The following is a 15062-nucleotide window of genomic DNA, read 5'->3' on the forward strand; positions in this document are numbered from 1 at the left end:
TTTAGTGGCACTACTTAAGTAATTCACATTGTTATGCAACCATCCACCATTATCCATCTCTGGAACTTTTTCATCATCCCAAACTGTGCTTTTGGTGTCACATTCAAGAAATCATTGCCAAATCCAATGTCCTGAAGATTTTGCCCTAAGTTTTTTTCTAAGAGTTTTATAGTTTTAGCTGTTACATTTAGGTCTTTGACCCGTTTTGAGTTCATGTTTATTTATGTGATAAGGGTCCAACATCATTCTTTTGAGGGTAGTACATTTTTAAACGGAAAGCAAAGAATCAGAAAATATCAGCTCCAGAAGGGGCCCTCCCCATTTACGAATGAAGAAATTGGGAGAGTAATAAAATAATAAGCCAAGCTCACACAACTGATTGAGGGCAGAAGCAGACTAAAAGTCAAATCCTGTCTATTTTCAATGCATTACACTAGACTAATGTTTGCTTTTTTTAAATGACGCTTGCTTTATGATCAATACGGTGAATTTTTTGACACTTCATGGGCATTTGAAAATAAGGTACGTTCTCTGTATTCACAGTTCTCTGTGTGTGTGTGTGTGTGTGTGTGTGTGTTTCTCTTTCTTTCTGTCCATATAGATAGATAGGTATTACAACCTTATTAATTGTATTGTCAGAACATAGTGTTAAGAGCTCAGGCTCTGATGCCAGGCAAACCTGTGTGACCTTGAACTCACACTTGTAACCTCTCCAAACCCCAGTTAAAGTAGAGGTGGTATCCCATTGAATGCATAGCCCTAAAAGGGATTTCAATCTTCATACACATTTCTTTCTGACTTTCAGTGGAACCCAAATAGTTGGCCCACAGGAACTCCTATTACCGTCACCTGTCCTCTCATATGCTCTAGCGCTCTAAACTCCCAGAACCTTCTCATACTTCTGTGCCCATAACATTCTCTTACTCTGCCATCTTGGGCTCCCCAGCCCCTCTGTCCTCATCCCCATTTCCATGTGCCAAGCTTCAGGCGCAGGACCTTGGGCTATTGTCTCTCATCCTGAGGGAATGTCGTTTCCCTTCAGTCCCAGTGCTTGAGAATCCATCGTCTTCATGTTCCCCTGCCTCCTCCTGCTCTCTTCTCCTCAGAGAATGGAGGCAGTAGTAGGCACCCGAGAAGGTCGTGACATACTCCCAACCTCGTAATAATTGTTACCTTATCACAGCTATTTAAAAGTCTCATTACGTGCCTCACATGTGAAGTCTTAGACTTCATGGGAGCCACATAAATCATCCATTCAGACGCTGAATGGACCATTCAGACAAGATGAATTGCACAAAGGTTACAAAGCTACTCAGTCAACTTGTCCCAATCCGGTTCCCTCTCCACCATCTTATACTGAACTTCTTGGAAATTTCCTGACTATCACATCTGTAATAGTTTCTTTTTAATGCACACAGATAAGTTCCTTTTAGTTTTTCCCCACATTTCCTAGTTCAGTGGACTAGGAAATATTTTCATAAGATTGTGCCTGCTATTGCTCCCTGATTTCCCAGCCACCCAACCACCATCTTTTCACCTTCCCCTACCCCCTGTCCCCCGTCCCATTGCTTCAGAAAGGAGGAAATTCAGAGCTGACCTCATTCCAGAATTCTGAAAAAAAAAATACCAGTACTTTAGAAGAGCAAAAAGCCTTTACAACACCAGGATTGGGAAGAAGTAAAGTAAGAAAAGAGAAAATCCTTACACAGAGAACTACCTGATACACATGAAAACCTACACTGGAACCTCTCTTCTAGGTCAAAAAGGCCTTTTTTTCCCCTTCATAGAAACTGCAAGGTTTGGCTCTGACCCAGAGACCCATCCTTGTCTAAGCTCGAAAGGGATTTTTGACTTGAAACTGACCGAGAGCTCAGACCAATCGAAGAGCAAGAGAAAGGGTGGCTGGGATGCCCGCTGGTGGGAGGAGCTCCTGAGCCCAGCCCTGAAGGCCTCAAGGGTTCAGGCGCCCCTCAGATCGCACCAGAGAGCAAGAGAGAGGAACTGGGGTGAGCAAGTATTGTGGTATCCTGTTTCAGCAAGGCTGCTGTACAAAAAGAAAGACAGTACCAAGAAGGGAAATGCTAAGGGGGCCCAGAGCCATGGATTGAGAGCTTGCCCCATTAGAGACCAGAGCCGAGATCTGCCCAGGAGCTGGGATGCTTTCCTGAGCTGCTTGGGTTGGAGCCTGGGACCCAAGGTAACTGAGGAGGAGGCTTTTGTGTCCAGGTTGGGGACCTCCGATTCTGGGGTGGGGCAGAAGAGGCTCTGTCAGCTTCCCTGGCCTGAAGGGGGAGACACTGGAGTGGATGTTGTAGTTTTGAGTGTTGGGGGTTGGGTACACAGGAAAGTGTCCCGCGTTGGTCTCCAGAGGCACAGCTTCCATCACTCTCTGCTCCATCCATAAGATTAGATTAGCAGTGAGTCAGATGACTAAGGGTTCAGGCTCCCCAGTGATGGGGGGTACATTTTACAGCTCCCTTCACAGCAGGGACCCCATAGCACCAAGCTGCCTGCCCAGCAGCTTGGGTGCAGGCCCTTCTCTCCTAGCTCACTCTGAGAGCTCTCGGCTAGGAAGTCCAGACCGTTCATTCATGCAGGAGGCCATTTATCACACACACAGCAGGGAATTAGGAGCAAAGACCGGGAAAGTCAGCAACAAAGCGCTGTCAGGTGAGGCCAGCGCCCAGATCTCCCCCTGTGGCAGTGAGCACAGTCTCCCCCAGCCAATACCACCCTTTCCCAGAGCTCCAGCTGGGCCCTGTCATGCCACCAAGGGCTGCCTGGGCAGTGGCCCAGTGACCTTTCTTTGAAGCACATGGGGACCCATTCCATTTTCTCCTAGAGCCCATCTCTGTCAGTCAGCCGTCCACATGGCTTCTTGTGTTTAAGCAAATCAGAATAACCAAGACCTCCCGGAAAGTTGGGTATGATTCTACCCAGGTGTGCCACACCAAATCCTACCCAGTGTGAGAGTCTGGGGGCCTGAGAACACTCACATCTCTGAGGAGACTTTCCCACTGCAACTCCGAGCTTGGGTAGCAAGGGCTAACGTCTGCCCCCCCCAGAAAACAGAGCAGGGCAGCCATGCGTTTCAGTGAACTAGCGTAGACACAGCCCACACACTTCTCTCTCCCTAACAGCCCTTTCTTCTTCACAGCAGGAGGCAGGAGGATTCTCCACAATCAAGGGATCTGCCTAGTCTATGAAGCCTGAGGGATTACCTGGAACCAAACAGGGAGGGGACCTAGCGTCCCACATTTTAAAGGTGAGAAGCAGGCAGTCCTCTCTTCCTTGCCTTTCTGCCAGGCCTAACTGAGATGGCAGTTGTATCCAGACCACAGAGTAGTCCTTTCTCCCTGTAGCCTACACCCAGAAGTCAGATGAGCAGAGCAACAGTAAATATGATTTCAACCAGGGACCAGCATCGCCTCCGTGGGGTAGACAGTGCCCCTTCAAAGAGAAAGGGGGCGGGGGAATTGGAGGATGAGGCATTCTCGGTCCTGGAGTGCTAGGTTAGCTCGGGACATTTGTCTTATAGCACTGAGTCTTCGATATCCAAGATCTGTAGGACAGGAGTGATAATAATCATATTATTCTAAAAAGCTAACATTTATTGTGTGCTATGTCCCAGATGCTTGACATGCATTTTCTCTTTAATCCTCATAACCTTAGGAGGTAGGTTCCCACTTTATAAATGAGGAGACAGAGACATAGAGACAGTTGATAGCTTGTTCAAAAGCACGTGGGTAGTAAATGACAGGGCCAGGACAGGAGTCCACACAGTCTGAGTCCAGAGTCAGGGCACCTCGCCTCCCCCATTTACGGCAGAGTAACTAGGGCCTATGGCTTAGGACACCACAAGTATAGATTCTGAAAGTGGAGTTTACCTGCACACCCAGTCCTACATAATTGAATATGAATCGGCCTCTCAGATCCTTTCCTAAGTTTTTAAACGAAGAAAGTGGCAGGTGAGAAGTGAGGGGACCCTACAGAGTAGGAGTGAGGAGAAAAGCCTAAAGAGAGGGGAGAAGCACCCAGGGATGAGACGAGCGGACAAGCATTGACAATTTAACAGTTCTGCTTGGGGTCAGCACTGCCCAAGACCAGAAGATGCCCCTCCAAGCCTGGAGAGTCAGGCATTGGAGAGCGAACAGGGTCTGACTGTGTAAGACTCCCTCTCAAGGTGTGTGATACAGCCCCACCCATGACCCCACCACCCTCGTAAGGAGTCGTATGACCAGAGAGAAAGAAAGAGAGCAAGAATCTTGCAGAGAATTCCAGACTGATCCAGGAGGAGCAGGGAACTCCAATGAAAGGGTGGAGAGGCTGCTACCTGTTGGGTCTGTCTGACTATAAATAAACCCGAGGGGCCAGAGCCAGCAAATGCCTCCTGGTTGGTGAAGCTGAGAAATCCCTCCACTGACCTCCCCGGGAGCTAGATTCCCAGGGCGGTGGGTAGTGAGGCTGTGGGACAGAGAGAGGCGGCAGCTGTAAGGGGAAGTCCCCCTCCCTTCATCAGTCTCTGGGCTGACCCCAGGGACCAGAATTTCCAGTGTTCAGAATCCAGCTTAGCCATGTCCAGCCCCAACTCAGCCAAGCTAGCAGAGGGTTCTAGGAGAATGAATAAATTTGCAGAAGGTAGGTGAAGGAGAGTAGGAAAGAGAGAGAAGGGCACAGAGGAGGCAGAAGGGGTGAGGGTGGGCTTATGTGAGTAGCAGGTAAGGCCACGTAGAGGGGCAGCAAGTGTGGCCTCTACTCCAAGCCTGGTTCCCTGGGGACCTTTGGTTACTGTTTTTGTTTGTTTGCTTTGGTTTCCTTTTTCTTGGCAATAGCCTTATTTAGGTATAATCCACATCGTTCCTGGTTTCGATGGCACGATCTGTGTCTGGGCTAAGGAAAGCAGACTTGGCACCATACTTAGCCCTAACAGGGAGGTGATTCTAAAAAAATGGAACCTGCCACTGGAAGAGATACTGAGCTGAAAGCTCTGAAATGAGTTTTGGTCAGTGATGGGCAAGTGGCAAGTACTCAGCCAGTATGGATCTGGGTGGTCCTGTACCTCAGAGTTAGAGCCCAGGCCTGGGCCAGGAGTGGAGTGCCAAGGGACCAAGGTCAGGACTCCATGACTGTAGGCAATAGCGTGGGGTGTCCCTCCCGAACCATGCCCCGGACCAGGCTGGCAAGATAGCTGCTAAAGGCTAAGCAGAGGACAGTGAGTGCTGGCCATAGGACTGGTAGCACCTCGAGGGGTTTGGCTATCCCTCCAGGCCTTGAGAAAAGTTACTCACCTATGTTAGTAACAACTGGGCCAAGAGAGCAGTAAAGATTCTGGCTTTCCTTTTAGATTGGGGATCAGGGAGCCAGTTTAACTGGTTCTTTAGAAGTCCCTGGAAAAGGAACACAGCCCCATCTGCCCTCCAGAAGGCTAGAAGCTTTTAGTGATTTTTATCAATTATTTCTCACGTTCCCCTAACTTAGAGGCAGGGTGAGACGTTTGGTCAAGGAAGAAGTGGCAGCCAGAGGAATCTCGCCACTTTGCAGAAGGGGAGATGCAGGCAAGAGAAGAGCAGAAATTAGTCTAGAGGCTGAATCCAGAAGTCCTGAGTTCCCACATGACATCATCCCCTCTTCAGTTGTCAACCCACACATATGGGACGCTGTGATATTTCTGCCCCCTTGTCCAGGGAGATGGCCATTTTTCGGCCCATCTCCTGACCCCTCCTCTTCGCCTCCCTGATGGCACTTGGCAGATCCGGGCAGCTATTCCAGGAACTGGAAGCCAAGCACAACAGATGCTCACGAGGTCATCATGATCAACCCAGACCCTAGGCCTGCCTCTGGCTTGGCCTGGTGGGCTGAGAGCTACGAGGCCAAGTGCGAGCGCTGGCAGGAGACCCGTGAGAGCCGCCGCTGCCGCCCCAATGTGACCACTTGCCGCCAGGTGGGGAAGGTGCTGAGAACCCAGCAGAGGGAACAGCTCCAGAGGGCACGACAACAGCAGTTTTTCAGGCAGAGGAACCTGAAGGTGGAAGAGAAAGGCAAGGCACAGAGCCCGCAGGCCAGGGAGCCAGGCCAGGCGACTGACCTCAAAGAGCCCTTGTCTTGGGCCAACAGGATTTCTTCCCCCAGACAGCAGGTGGGCCATGTCAAGGGACACACTTCTCTGGAGGGGATGGGGTGCAGCACCAAGGCAGGTGGGTGGGCTCAAGGTCACTAAGAAGTGATTTAAATGAAGTCCCTCCTTCCTCAGTCATCATAAAGTCTCCCTTAGCCACTTACTCAACAGATATTTTTGTTGTTGTGTTTTGGGGTTTTTTTTTGTTTAGCTATTTTTTTGTTTTGCACTTCCCTTTTAGGAGAAAAAAGAATCATTTAAAAACAATTCCATAGCTAATTCCTAGTATTAGTTCAAATTCAGTCTATCTAGACGTATCTTCTACAGCATTCATTCTTCATCCGTCATTCAACATTCAATGAATGCTTACTGTAGGCCAGGGACACAGACCAATCTTCTTAACGTCTCCCTCAAATCTCTCTCTCTCTCTCTCTCTCTCTCTCACACACACACACACACACACACACACACACACACACACATATTCTCATCTCTATTCTTCTGTAAGGCTGCTGCATCATCCACCTTCTCTCTTTCTCTTGGGCCATCCCAATTCCAATATCGTTCACCTAAGGCCGCATCTGGCCCAGGAAGCCCTAGCTTCCCTAGCTTCTCCAGGCCACCTCTGCTCTCTGTGGTTTTTATGAGGTTATAAATCCTCTAAGATCGTGTAACTTTTAGAGGGCCCGTTAGTTTGCCCTGGGAAGGAGCAGTGCTGGCAAAACCCAGGGTATGTTGAAATGAGCTCAGCCGGCAAACCATCTGTGTCTTCCTATCCACGTTGTGAGCATGTGGACAGCAGGGATGGGTCCTCCAGATTCCCTGGGAGTAACTGGTATTGTACTGTCCCCAGAATAGGTGCTCTGTTGGGCCTTCTTAACCAGTGCATATGTTATCCACAACAGGAGGTGCTGTTCAGAAAAATGATCCTTGAGCCCAGCTGTAAAATAAAACCAACTGTGTACTTTCTAAGGCAAGAAGGTTTCTATGTGCTTTTGTTGAAAAAATAACTTTAAGGAGAAAAAGAACAGAAAACACAGTTACCTAAAGAACTCTTCCTGAGCCTATCAGTTATTTCAGGTTTCTTGAGATTGAGTTAGTCTGCATGATTAGCTGCCACAGGCATTTCCTAGCCTTTTAGTGTTATGTTACAAACATAAAATTTTTTAGTTTGTAAGAAGAAAATATAAAAATAGCAGGCAAAATTGTGACAACTACTGCTGCATTCCTCCCTACAGCTGCCTAATTTACCTTCTCTTCACACAAAACCTCAACAATAGTCCAGCTGTTAAGAGGAAGGAAACCACCTCTAGAATAGGACGGCACCTTGGACACCATCTACTCCAAGCTCCTCATTATACAGCCAGGAGACTGAGACCAAGAAAAGGCAGGACCTGATCCCAGATCCCCTCACTCCCACCTCAGACCGGTTCTCTTTCCGGGATCAGGGACACTAGAGAGAGTAATTGGAGACAAGCCCAGCTCCCCATTTGCCTGAACTGAGGAGGACCGATCCCACCAGCCAGGACAAGAAAGGGCAGGAGCAGGGATATCCTTGTAGCTCTGAAGGCTTGAATGGGTTCCTTTGGTTTTCTGGACCCGAAACGATCACTGGCTCATCTTTCTGCAGTCAGCTGGAGAATCCTGTTCTAAGAGGCTCTATCTAGGCTCTCAGCATCCCCCACTTGCTTTCCAGGTGTCAGGGACCAGCTCCGAGGTCTTTGCAACCCAACACCATCCTCCCTCAGGCGCCTGGAGGGATCCGGCTGACCACCTCCCCTCCCAGGCTGGGGGCCTTCCACCACAGGACTCTCTCATCAAGAAGCCACCCAAACACCACCGTGGTAAGAGCAGGGCCTTCCTCACTCACTGGGCTGAGGCATTTCCACTTGCTGGCGGTGGAGAGTCCCTATCCCTCCCCACTTCCCTCACTGCCTCTCCCATGGGCTCTGAATCATCCTATCCCTATCCCTCAGGCACTCAGACAAAGGCAGAAGAAACACAGCCAACAATTAAGAATGACGCCAGTCAACAAACCAAGTGAGTACCTTTCATGTTCCTGACCTCAACTCCTTCACAGTCCATCCATTCCTCTCTTCTAAGCTTTTACCTGAACCCTCCCCCAGAATGTGGAGAGGAGCGCAAGGAACTTCCACGTCCACCTTAATTAAGAAAAAGGAAGGCCTTCCCCCCGCTTCCCCATTGGCTCTTCAGAAGAGATCAGAGAAGGAATCAGTACTCTGCCTCCTGACACTCTTATTTCTTTGATCCATTGTCATTTTTGTTTTTTGTTTTTTTCTTCTCTTCCAGTTATGGAGCTGCAGTTCTAGACACGGTAAGAAAATCCCCATGGTGACGGTGTTGAGTCAGGTGGCATCTAAGCTCCTCCAAGGTCTGACATTCTGGAATTCCACGGTAAACTCAGCTGGGATGGAGGGGTACCCTCTTCCTGGATGAGCATAGACATGGGGGCCTGAAAGGACCCTGAGCCAAGGAAGAAAGTTGACTCAGCACAAGCCAATCCTGGCTCGGGTTCCATGTTCTAGGATTTCAGGGAACCTACAATCTTCTTAAATACCCTTTTTCTTTCTCTCTAGAAAATCATCCAGCTTTCTGAGTACCTCAAAGTAAGTAACATGTGAATTCTCCCCTCAGCTCCTCCATCCATCTGCTCCCTTCTCCTCCAACTTAATCTTACCCTCTTGCATTTTGCCCCCCAGGAGGCCCTACAGAGTGAGCTGGTTCTAAAACAGAAAATGATGATTCTCCAAGACCTACTGTGTGCCCTGATTCAGGCCTCTGACAGCTCTTGGAAGGTAAGGAAAATCTTTGCTTGAACAAAGTCATGGACTTCTATGTGTGCCTATCTCATTCTTCTTTCCATACCATCCCAGCAAGAGAAGGGGCTTTTTCGCTACTGAAGAGGCCGAAGGTGGGCGATGGTGCTAAGACCTAGAGGTCAAACATGTCACAGTAAATATATGGGAAAGCTTGGCTCAATCCAGGGTGGTCAGCTGAGGACACACCCATGGAAGACCCAGAACCAAAAGAGGCAAGAGTTTCCATTTTTTAATTTGTTGGAAGAAAGGACGGTCCCAATTCAGTTAATACTACTGACTGTGATAAATGCAACTATTTTCATATGGGATTCACACCAATATTTATTCCAAGTCATCCTACACCTACTAGTCAGCCCAGACGTGAATGTCAAAGCGGGAAGGGACCTTGGAGATTAGCTAATTTTCTCATTTTGCCAATGAGGAAACTGAGTGTCAGGGAGGTCAGGTGACTAGTCCACAGTCACACTGCTAGTCAGAGGTAGAACTGGAACTAAAATTCAGACCTCCTGATTTTAGTCCATTCATTCAACAAATATTCATAAGTCATGGTCTCTACACTGAGCACTGAAAATGAGATTAATTAGACAGGGTTCCTGACGCTAGAGAGCTTGCAGTTTTGTCAGGGAGACAGATGCCTAAACAACGCAGAGATGTGAGAAATAAATGTTTTCAGGATATAGTAGAATACAAGGAGGAATGAATGACTCCACAGAAGGGGAGAACTAGGGCAATATTTATAGTTATATTAGTATTTTCCAGGCAAATGTGGAGACAGGAACTATATTCTGGGCAGGGGATACAGCATAGGCAAAGAACCAGAGGCATGATATAGGCTAATGCAGTGGGTCTCCAGCTTTTTAATCTCAGGACCCCTTTATACGCTTTAAAAAAAATTATTAAAATCCAAAGAACTTTTTATATTTACCACTTTGAAATGAAAACAGGAATCTTAAAATATGTATTAATTTTAAAATAACAATAGTAAATAGATTACATGTGAACCTAAATTATATATTTTTGTGAAAAATAAGTATTTTTTTTTAAAATAGAGGAGTGGCATTGTTTTATGCTTTTTCAAATTTTTGTTTGGTTTTGGTTTTTGGGTTTTTTTAACATCTTTATTGGAGTATAATTACAGTGTTGTATTATTTTCTGCTGTATAACAAAGTGAATCAGCTATATGCATACATATACCCCCATATCCCCTCCCTCTTGCGCCTTCCTCCCTCCCTCCTTATCCCACTCCTCTAGGTGGTCGCAAAGCACCAAGCTGGCAAATCTTTTTAATGTCTGAACGGAAGACAGCTAGATTCTCATATTTGCGTCTGCATTCAGTCTGTTGTTAATACATTGTTTTGGTTGAAGCATATGAGGAAAATCCAGCCTCACACAGAAATGTAGTTGGAAAAGGGAAGACCTTGCAGATCCTGGATTCCCAGGGGTCCTTGGACCCCACATTGAAACCCCTAGACTTTAATGTTCAGGGAGTATAAGCAGTTTGATGCCACTGGAGCAGAAAGCCCCGGGTGCACAGAGAGAACACCCAACCTCCCAGCCTCTGTGAACATCTGACCTTACCACGTAGATGGCTGTGCTTAGACAGAGAGATGGGATGGGAGGACGTGGGACAAAACTAAGAAGTTTGCAGTGATGTCAAAGAGACTCCTAGGCTCAGCCCTCCCTCTTCATGTCGGTCACTGTATCCGGATTTAGGTGTTTATGTTCAGGGCTCCTGCTGGTTAAGGAAGTTGTTTTCATAGCTGAGTAGGAGCCTGAGACACACAGCTGTGCATGCTAGGTGGTTTCCGGTGCTGAACTAAACTGAGTTGTCTCACTCGTTTATTCAACAGACATCTGATAAGTTCCAACTATGTGCTGGCTTGGGTGCTCCAGGGACAGAGGTAGGGTCCTTTGTCTTTAGGAGTTCCAATAGCAGCCAGGAAGAGAGAGACAGGTCATAAATAACTCTACTGCAGTGTGCTAAAGCTGTAACAGCACTTTCTACAAAGTGACACAGAGAAAAGAGAAGGGAGCAATTCTTCTGCCTGAGGTGGTATAGGGTAGACTCCAAAGGAAAGGGACCACTTTAGTGGGGTCTGGAAGGATTGAATAGGAGTTTACCAGTACAATCTCTTGATTGGCCTGATCTTGGATTATATGAGATAGAAAAAAGTCAGTTTTCACACTCGAGAAGTGATAGATTTCTGACAGGCGGGGAGATAAGTCAAGAGAACGAGATGGACCGGCCAGACTGCTCCCACTTGATGTTAGGAAGATAAGGTGGCCATGTAGTTAGAATTCTGCAGGGGAACATAGTCTATATAGTCTATGGGTTTGCGGATCCACAACTTTTATTTTTTCAGTAATGCCAACCAAGCTCATAAGAGAGTGACATATAATCCAGAATGCCAGTCTACTCGTTTTCAATGGGGGATAAAGCTGGTCAGTGACCAGCATGGTTAAGTCCAATAACCTGGACATAACCATGTATGATCTCAACCAGTAACTCCTGTATCTGGTTTCTAATGACAATTCCAAGAACATAAGACCCACTCGACATTTAAATCCAAATTTTCAGATGACTCCAAAGCTAAATGGAAATGATTTGATATTGAACTCTAAATTTGCATTATCTAGACTATCTCTTACCCAGTTGCGTAACCCAGAATCGACAGTAAAAGGCTCCTGCTTTCCCCAAAATCACAGGGCATAAAAATGAAAAGCACTGGAAAGGCAAGACCCCCAGTGAATTTGCAAAGCTGCTCTTGTGTCTTTTTCTTTTTGACCTTGAAGCCAGGAGAAATTCTAAAAATACAAATGTATTAATTTTTAAAACTTGACTTTACTGAATGTTGTTCAGATCCCCAAGCCTACAAAAATAATTTTATTTTTTAAAAAATGCTCCCTGCCTCAAAGGAGTTTACAATCCCTTAAAGGAGACAGATGAGTCAATAGATTCGAAATATAGATACTATGTGAACACCAGTAAAACTGCCTAATCCATAAGGAGTCGGGGGGTAGGTATGGTTGGCCAAGTTTATCAGAATTTATGATTCTAGGGCTGAATCTTGAACATGGGTAGAAGTTAACCAGGTGAGAAGCGTGGGTCACGATACTCTAAGCAGAAGAAGCTTTATGGGCAAAGGCAGAGGCTGAAAAGCACAGTGCTTAGGGGACCTACAAGCAGTTCAGCTTGCGTGGAGGCAGCATGAGATGAAAGTCTGGGCTTGTAAGTAGGAACCATGCCAAGGAGTTTGGACCTGATTCTTAGAACACTGAGAACCACTGAGAGATTTAAGCAGGTTGTGATGGGATCAGATTTAAGTTTTAGAAAGAACCCTCTAGCTGCAGGACTGAAAAGGGTTTGAAGGGAGGCAAGGCATGAAGATAATACATAGTCTCTATATAATCCATATAATAGTGTTACTAGGGTCTGAACTAAGGAGGAGGCAGTAGGGATAGAGGATACAGGTAATGAGCTGTTAGAGACGTTGACTTGACAAAGCTTGATGATGAACTGATTCCTTGAAGAAGGTGAGAGAGAAATCAAGGATGATTCCCTGGTTTAGGGTTTGGGAGACTGGGTGGGTGGTGATGCTGGCCACTGAGATAGGAGCAGGTTTAGAAAGATGATTTCCCTTTGGAAATGTCGCATTTCAAATGCCTGTGGAAGGCCTAGGGGAGAATGCCCGGCATGCCCAGGGCAGTTTTTTATCCCCACTCACCTCTCACATCACCTGAGGGACTCTCCCTGCCTGCCTCCAGCCTGGAAGAAGGTCCACCAGACTACTGACATCTCTGCCCTGTGGGCAAGGACCAATTTCTTTTCATTTCTGTATCCCTGCTCAGGCTTTAGCACACAGTAGGTCAATGTGTATTTGTTGAATTGCCTCAAATTTACAGAAATATACTTCTCGGGGAATGAATAAGTTGCTATTACAGATGGAAGACCAGAAAAACAGCTATGAGCAGAAGGCCAAGGAGACACTGCAGAAAGTGCTGGAGGAGAACATGCGTGCAGAACAGCAACTGCAGAGCAAACAGGTGTGGGGATGCTCCATAATCCTTGGGGCTGGGAACCCTGGGGCAGTCTGGGTGGCAAGGGAGCCAGCTGCACCACTCCCTGGAACCCCCAAGGCACCACCCTCTCCTCTGATCTCCCTCAGTGGTCCCTGGCTCCGGCCGAGCAGAAGTGTGAAGAGTGGAAGAGCCAGTACGAGAGCCACCCCCAGCATGCAACTGCCCCCTACCCTGCCAGCGCAGTAATCATGAATGCCGTCTTCCTTCTCTTTTTTACAATGTGGTACATATGGATTTTTTAAAAATTAGATTTAACCAGCTTTTAAACCTTTCTTTCTAACAATATCAGTACTCTCTGACTCTCCAAATGCGCCTTTTAAAGTTGATTTAATTTATGGAAAAAATCACCCTTCATACTTTCCCTTAGATTGTTCCAGGAAATGTTTATAGCTGCTTCCAAGACAAATTCTAATACTTTCTCTCAGACAAACTTCACAATATTTCCATGTGGTAAGTAGTGTGGAGGTAAAAGACAATTCATCACAGGGACATCTCCTATGAAAATAAAATTAGAAGCTAGCTTCTAAACATGCAGAGAGAAGGGCGTGGTGTCAGGCACTAATTTCCTTGAGAATTCCTCTCCATTTCTAATAGACGTTCTTATTTACCAAGATCCCTTTTTATTGGTGTCCTATTCCAGACTGTTCCACTCTGCCCATCCTCATCCTGTAAAATACATTCACACTCTTTTGTGACCCTACTTATTTGCCCATTAAATAATCAATCATAGAACTGTCAGAATTAAATATAGAGTGAAATTAAAATACTGTAGTCACTTGGAGGGTTTAAGCAGCTCCACCAGAAAATACTGGGCATGGATATAAAGAGGCTGTGGGGGACCTGCTCTTGTCCAAGTTCCTTCTCAAGAACTATCTGAAATAAGCCTAAATTCAGAGTTAATCAGATTGTCCTGCTTTCTCAGGTGGACTGGAATTCACTGCTCTTTCCCCTCAACTCCCTGATGTCAGTGGCACTTTCCGGAGATGAGGTGGACTTCTCTGCCTCCTGCAGAAGCTCAGTTCCCCCCGGGCCCACTCCCTGTCTGAATCCCACACCTGAGGCCAGATGCCAGCCTTCCCAGAACATTCGTGGTCTCATTTCAGTTTTTGACCTGCTCAGATTGAGTCCCTGTAGACTCTTTCTCAGCTTGAAACCTGATCTTCAACCCCTTTCCCTGACCTCGATGGTTACCTTCCTACATTAGGCCTCAGGTGCTTTAGCTATAAAATGATATAGTTGCCCTTAATTCTAAAGTCTTCTTCCTAAAGCTCTACAATGTGCTGGCTCCTTGAAAATGTTTCTCTTTGCTGGTTTTAATTTTGTAGAGAATTAAAACCACAGCTACTCTAAAAGACAGTAAGTTACATTGGATAAGGAAAGTGTGCTTTTGTAGTTAGATTAACAGGGATGGAAGACGACTTAGTATGTTTTAAGATACTCATGATCCATTCTCGTGAGAGTCGGGAAGAAGGGGAAGAGAGTTAATAAAATACCAAACGATTGTGACAAATTAAGTTAACAAAGATGTAGCTGATTAGTTACTACTCGAATAAGCCACACATATCCAATTCAAGTTTTCCTTTATTTTTCTAAGAAGGGATCCCAGTGAACTGAGTCCCATGTTCAGGAACTCCACGTTCAGTGGCTTAGTCTTTAAAAACTGTTATGTTGCTGGAAGGTGAAATATTGCCCATCAGTCCTAATTGATGTTTAGCTATCACGCACATTTGAAATAAATTTATTACTTTGCCTGATCTCAGTGTAATACATTCCAAAGGGGCAAAGAGCACACGAAAATTTATGGAGTCTCCATCTTCTACAATAAAGTGTGCAATAAATTACATATTATTTGGCCATGAAATTCACAAGCCATAGAAACCACACCATTAGCAATGTATACAGTGGTAAACAGCAGGTAATGATAATGATATAAAACAAAACAGACTGTGTATGTTGGCACTGCTGCCAATAAAGCAATCATTAAATACATTCGTATGCATCTACGCTAGGTAAGCTCTTTGAGGGCA

The 15062-nt window shown here is 46.2% G+C and overlaps 1 protein-coding gene across 1 annotated transcript; it reads left to right on the plus strand.

Annotated features, from left to right (window-relative positions):
- The first annotated feature begins 2171 nt into the window (after positions 1-2171).
- On the plus strand, positions 2172-13454 carry LOC309799284 (TRAF3-interacting JNK-activating modulator-like). Its single transcript, XM_082612238.1, has 10 exons — positions 2172-2197; positions 3158-3265; positions 5751-6136; positions 7812-7959; positions 8092-8155; positions 8426-8450; positions 8713-8742; positions 8836-8931; positions 12859-12999; positions 13122-13454. The coding sequence occupies exons 3-10, from the start codon at positions 5810-5812 to the stop codon at positions 13275-13277; spliced, it is 987 nt and encodes a 328-aa protein (XP_082468364.1). The 5' UTR covers positions 2172-2197; positions 3158-3265; positions 5751-5809; the 3' UTR covers positions 13278-13454.
- Positions 13455-15062: the final 1608 nt, after the last annotated feature.

This window comes from Mesoplodon mirus, assembly GCF_964341445.2.
Source record: "Mesoplodon mirus genome assembly, chromosome: 3".
NCBI lineage: Eukaryota > Metazoa > Chordata > Mammalia > Artiodactyla > Ziphiidae > Mesoplodon > Mesoplodon mirus.

Bases quoted from the DNA above. Each gene is read 5' to 3' on its own strand.
- LOC309799284 (XM_082612238.1), top strand. From the start codon at position 5,810: ATGATCAACCCAGACCCTAGGCCTGCCTCTGGCTTGGCCTGGTGGGCT. The intron at 8,156-8,425 runs GTGAGTACCTTT...CTTCTCTTCCAG, and splicing joins GACGCCAGTCAACAAACCAA to TTATGGAGCTGCAGTTCTAG. The intron at 8,932-12,858 runs GTAAGGAAAATC...TCAAATTTACAG, and splicing joins CCTCTGACAGCTCTTGGAAG to AAATATACTTCTCGGGGAAT.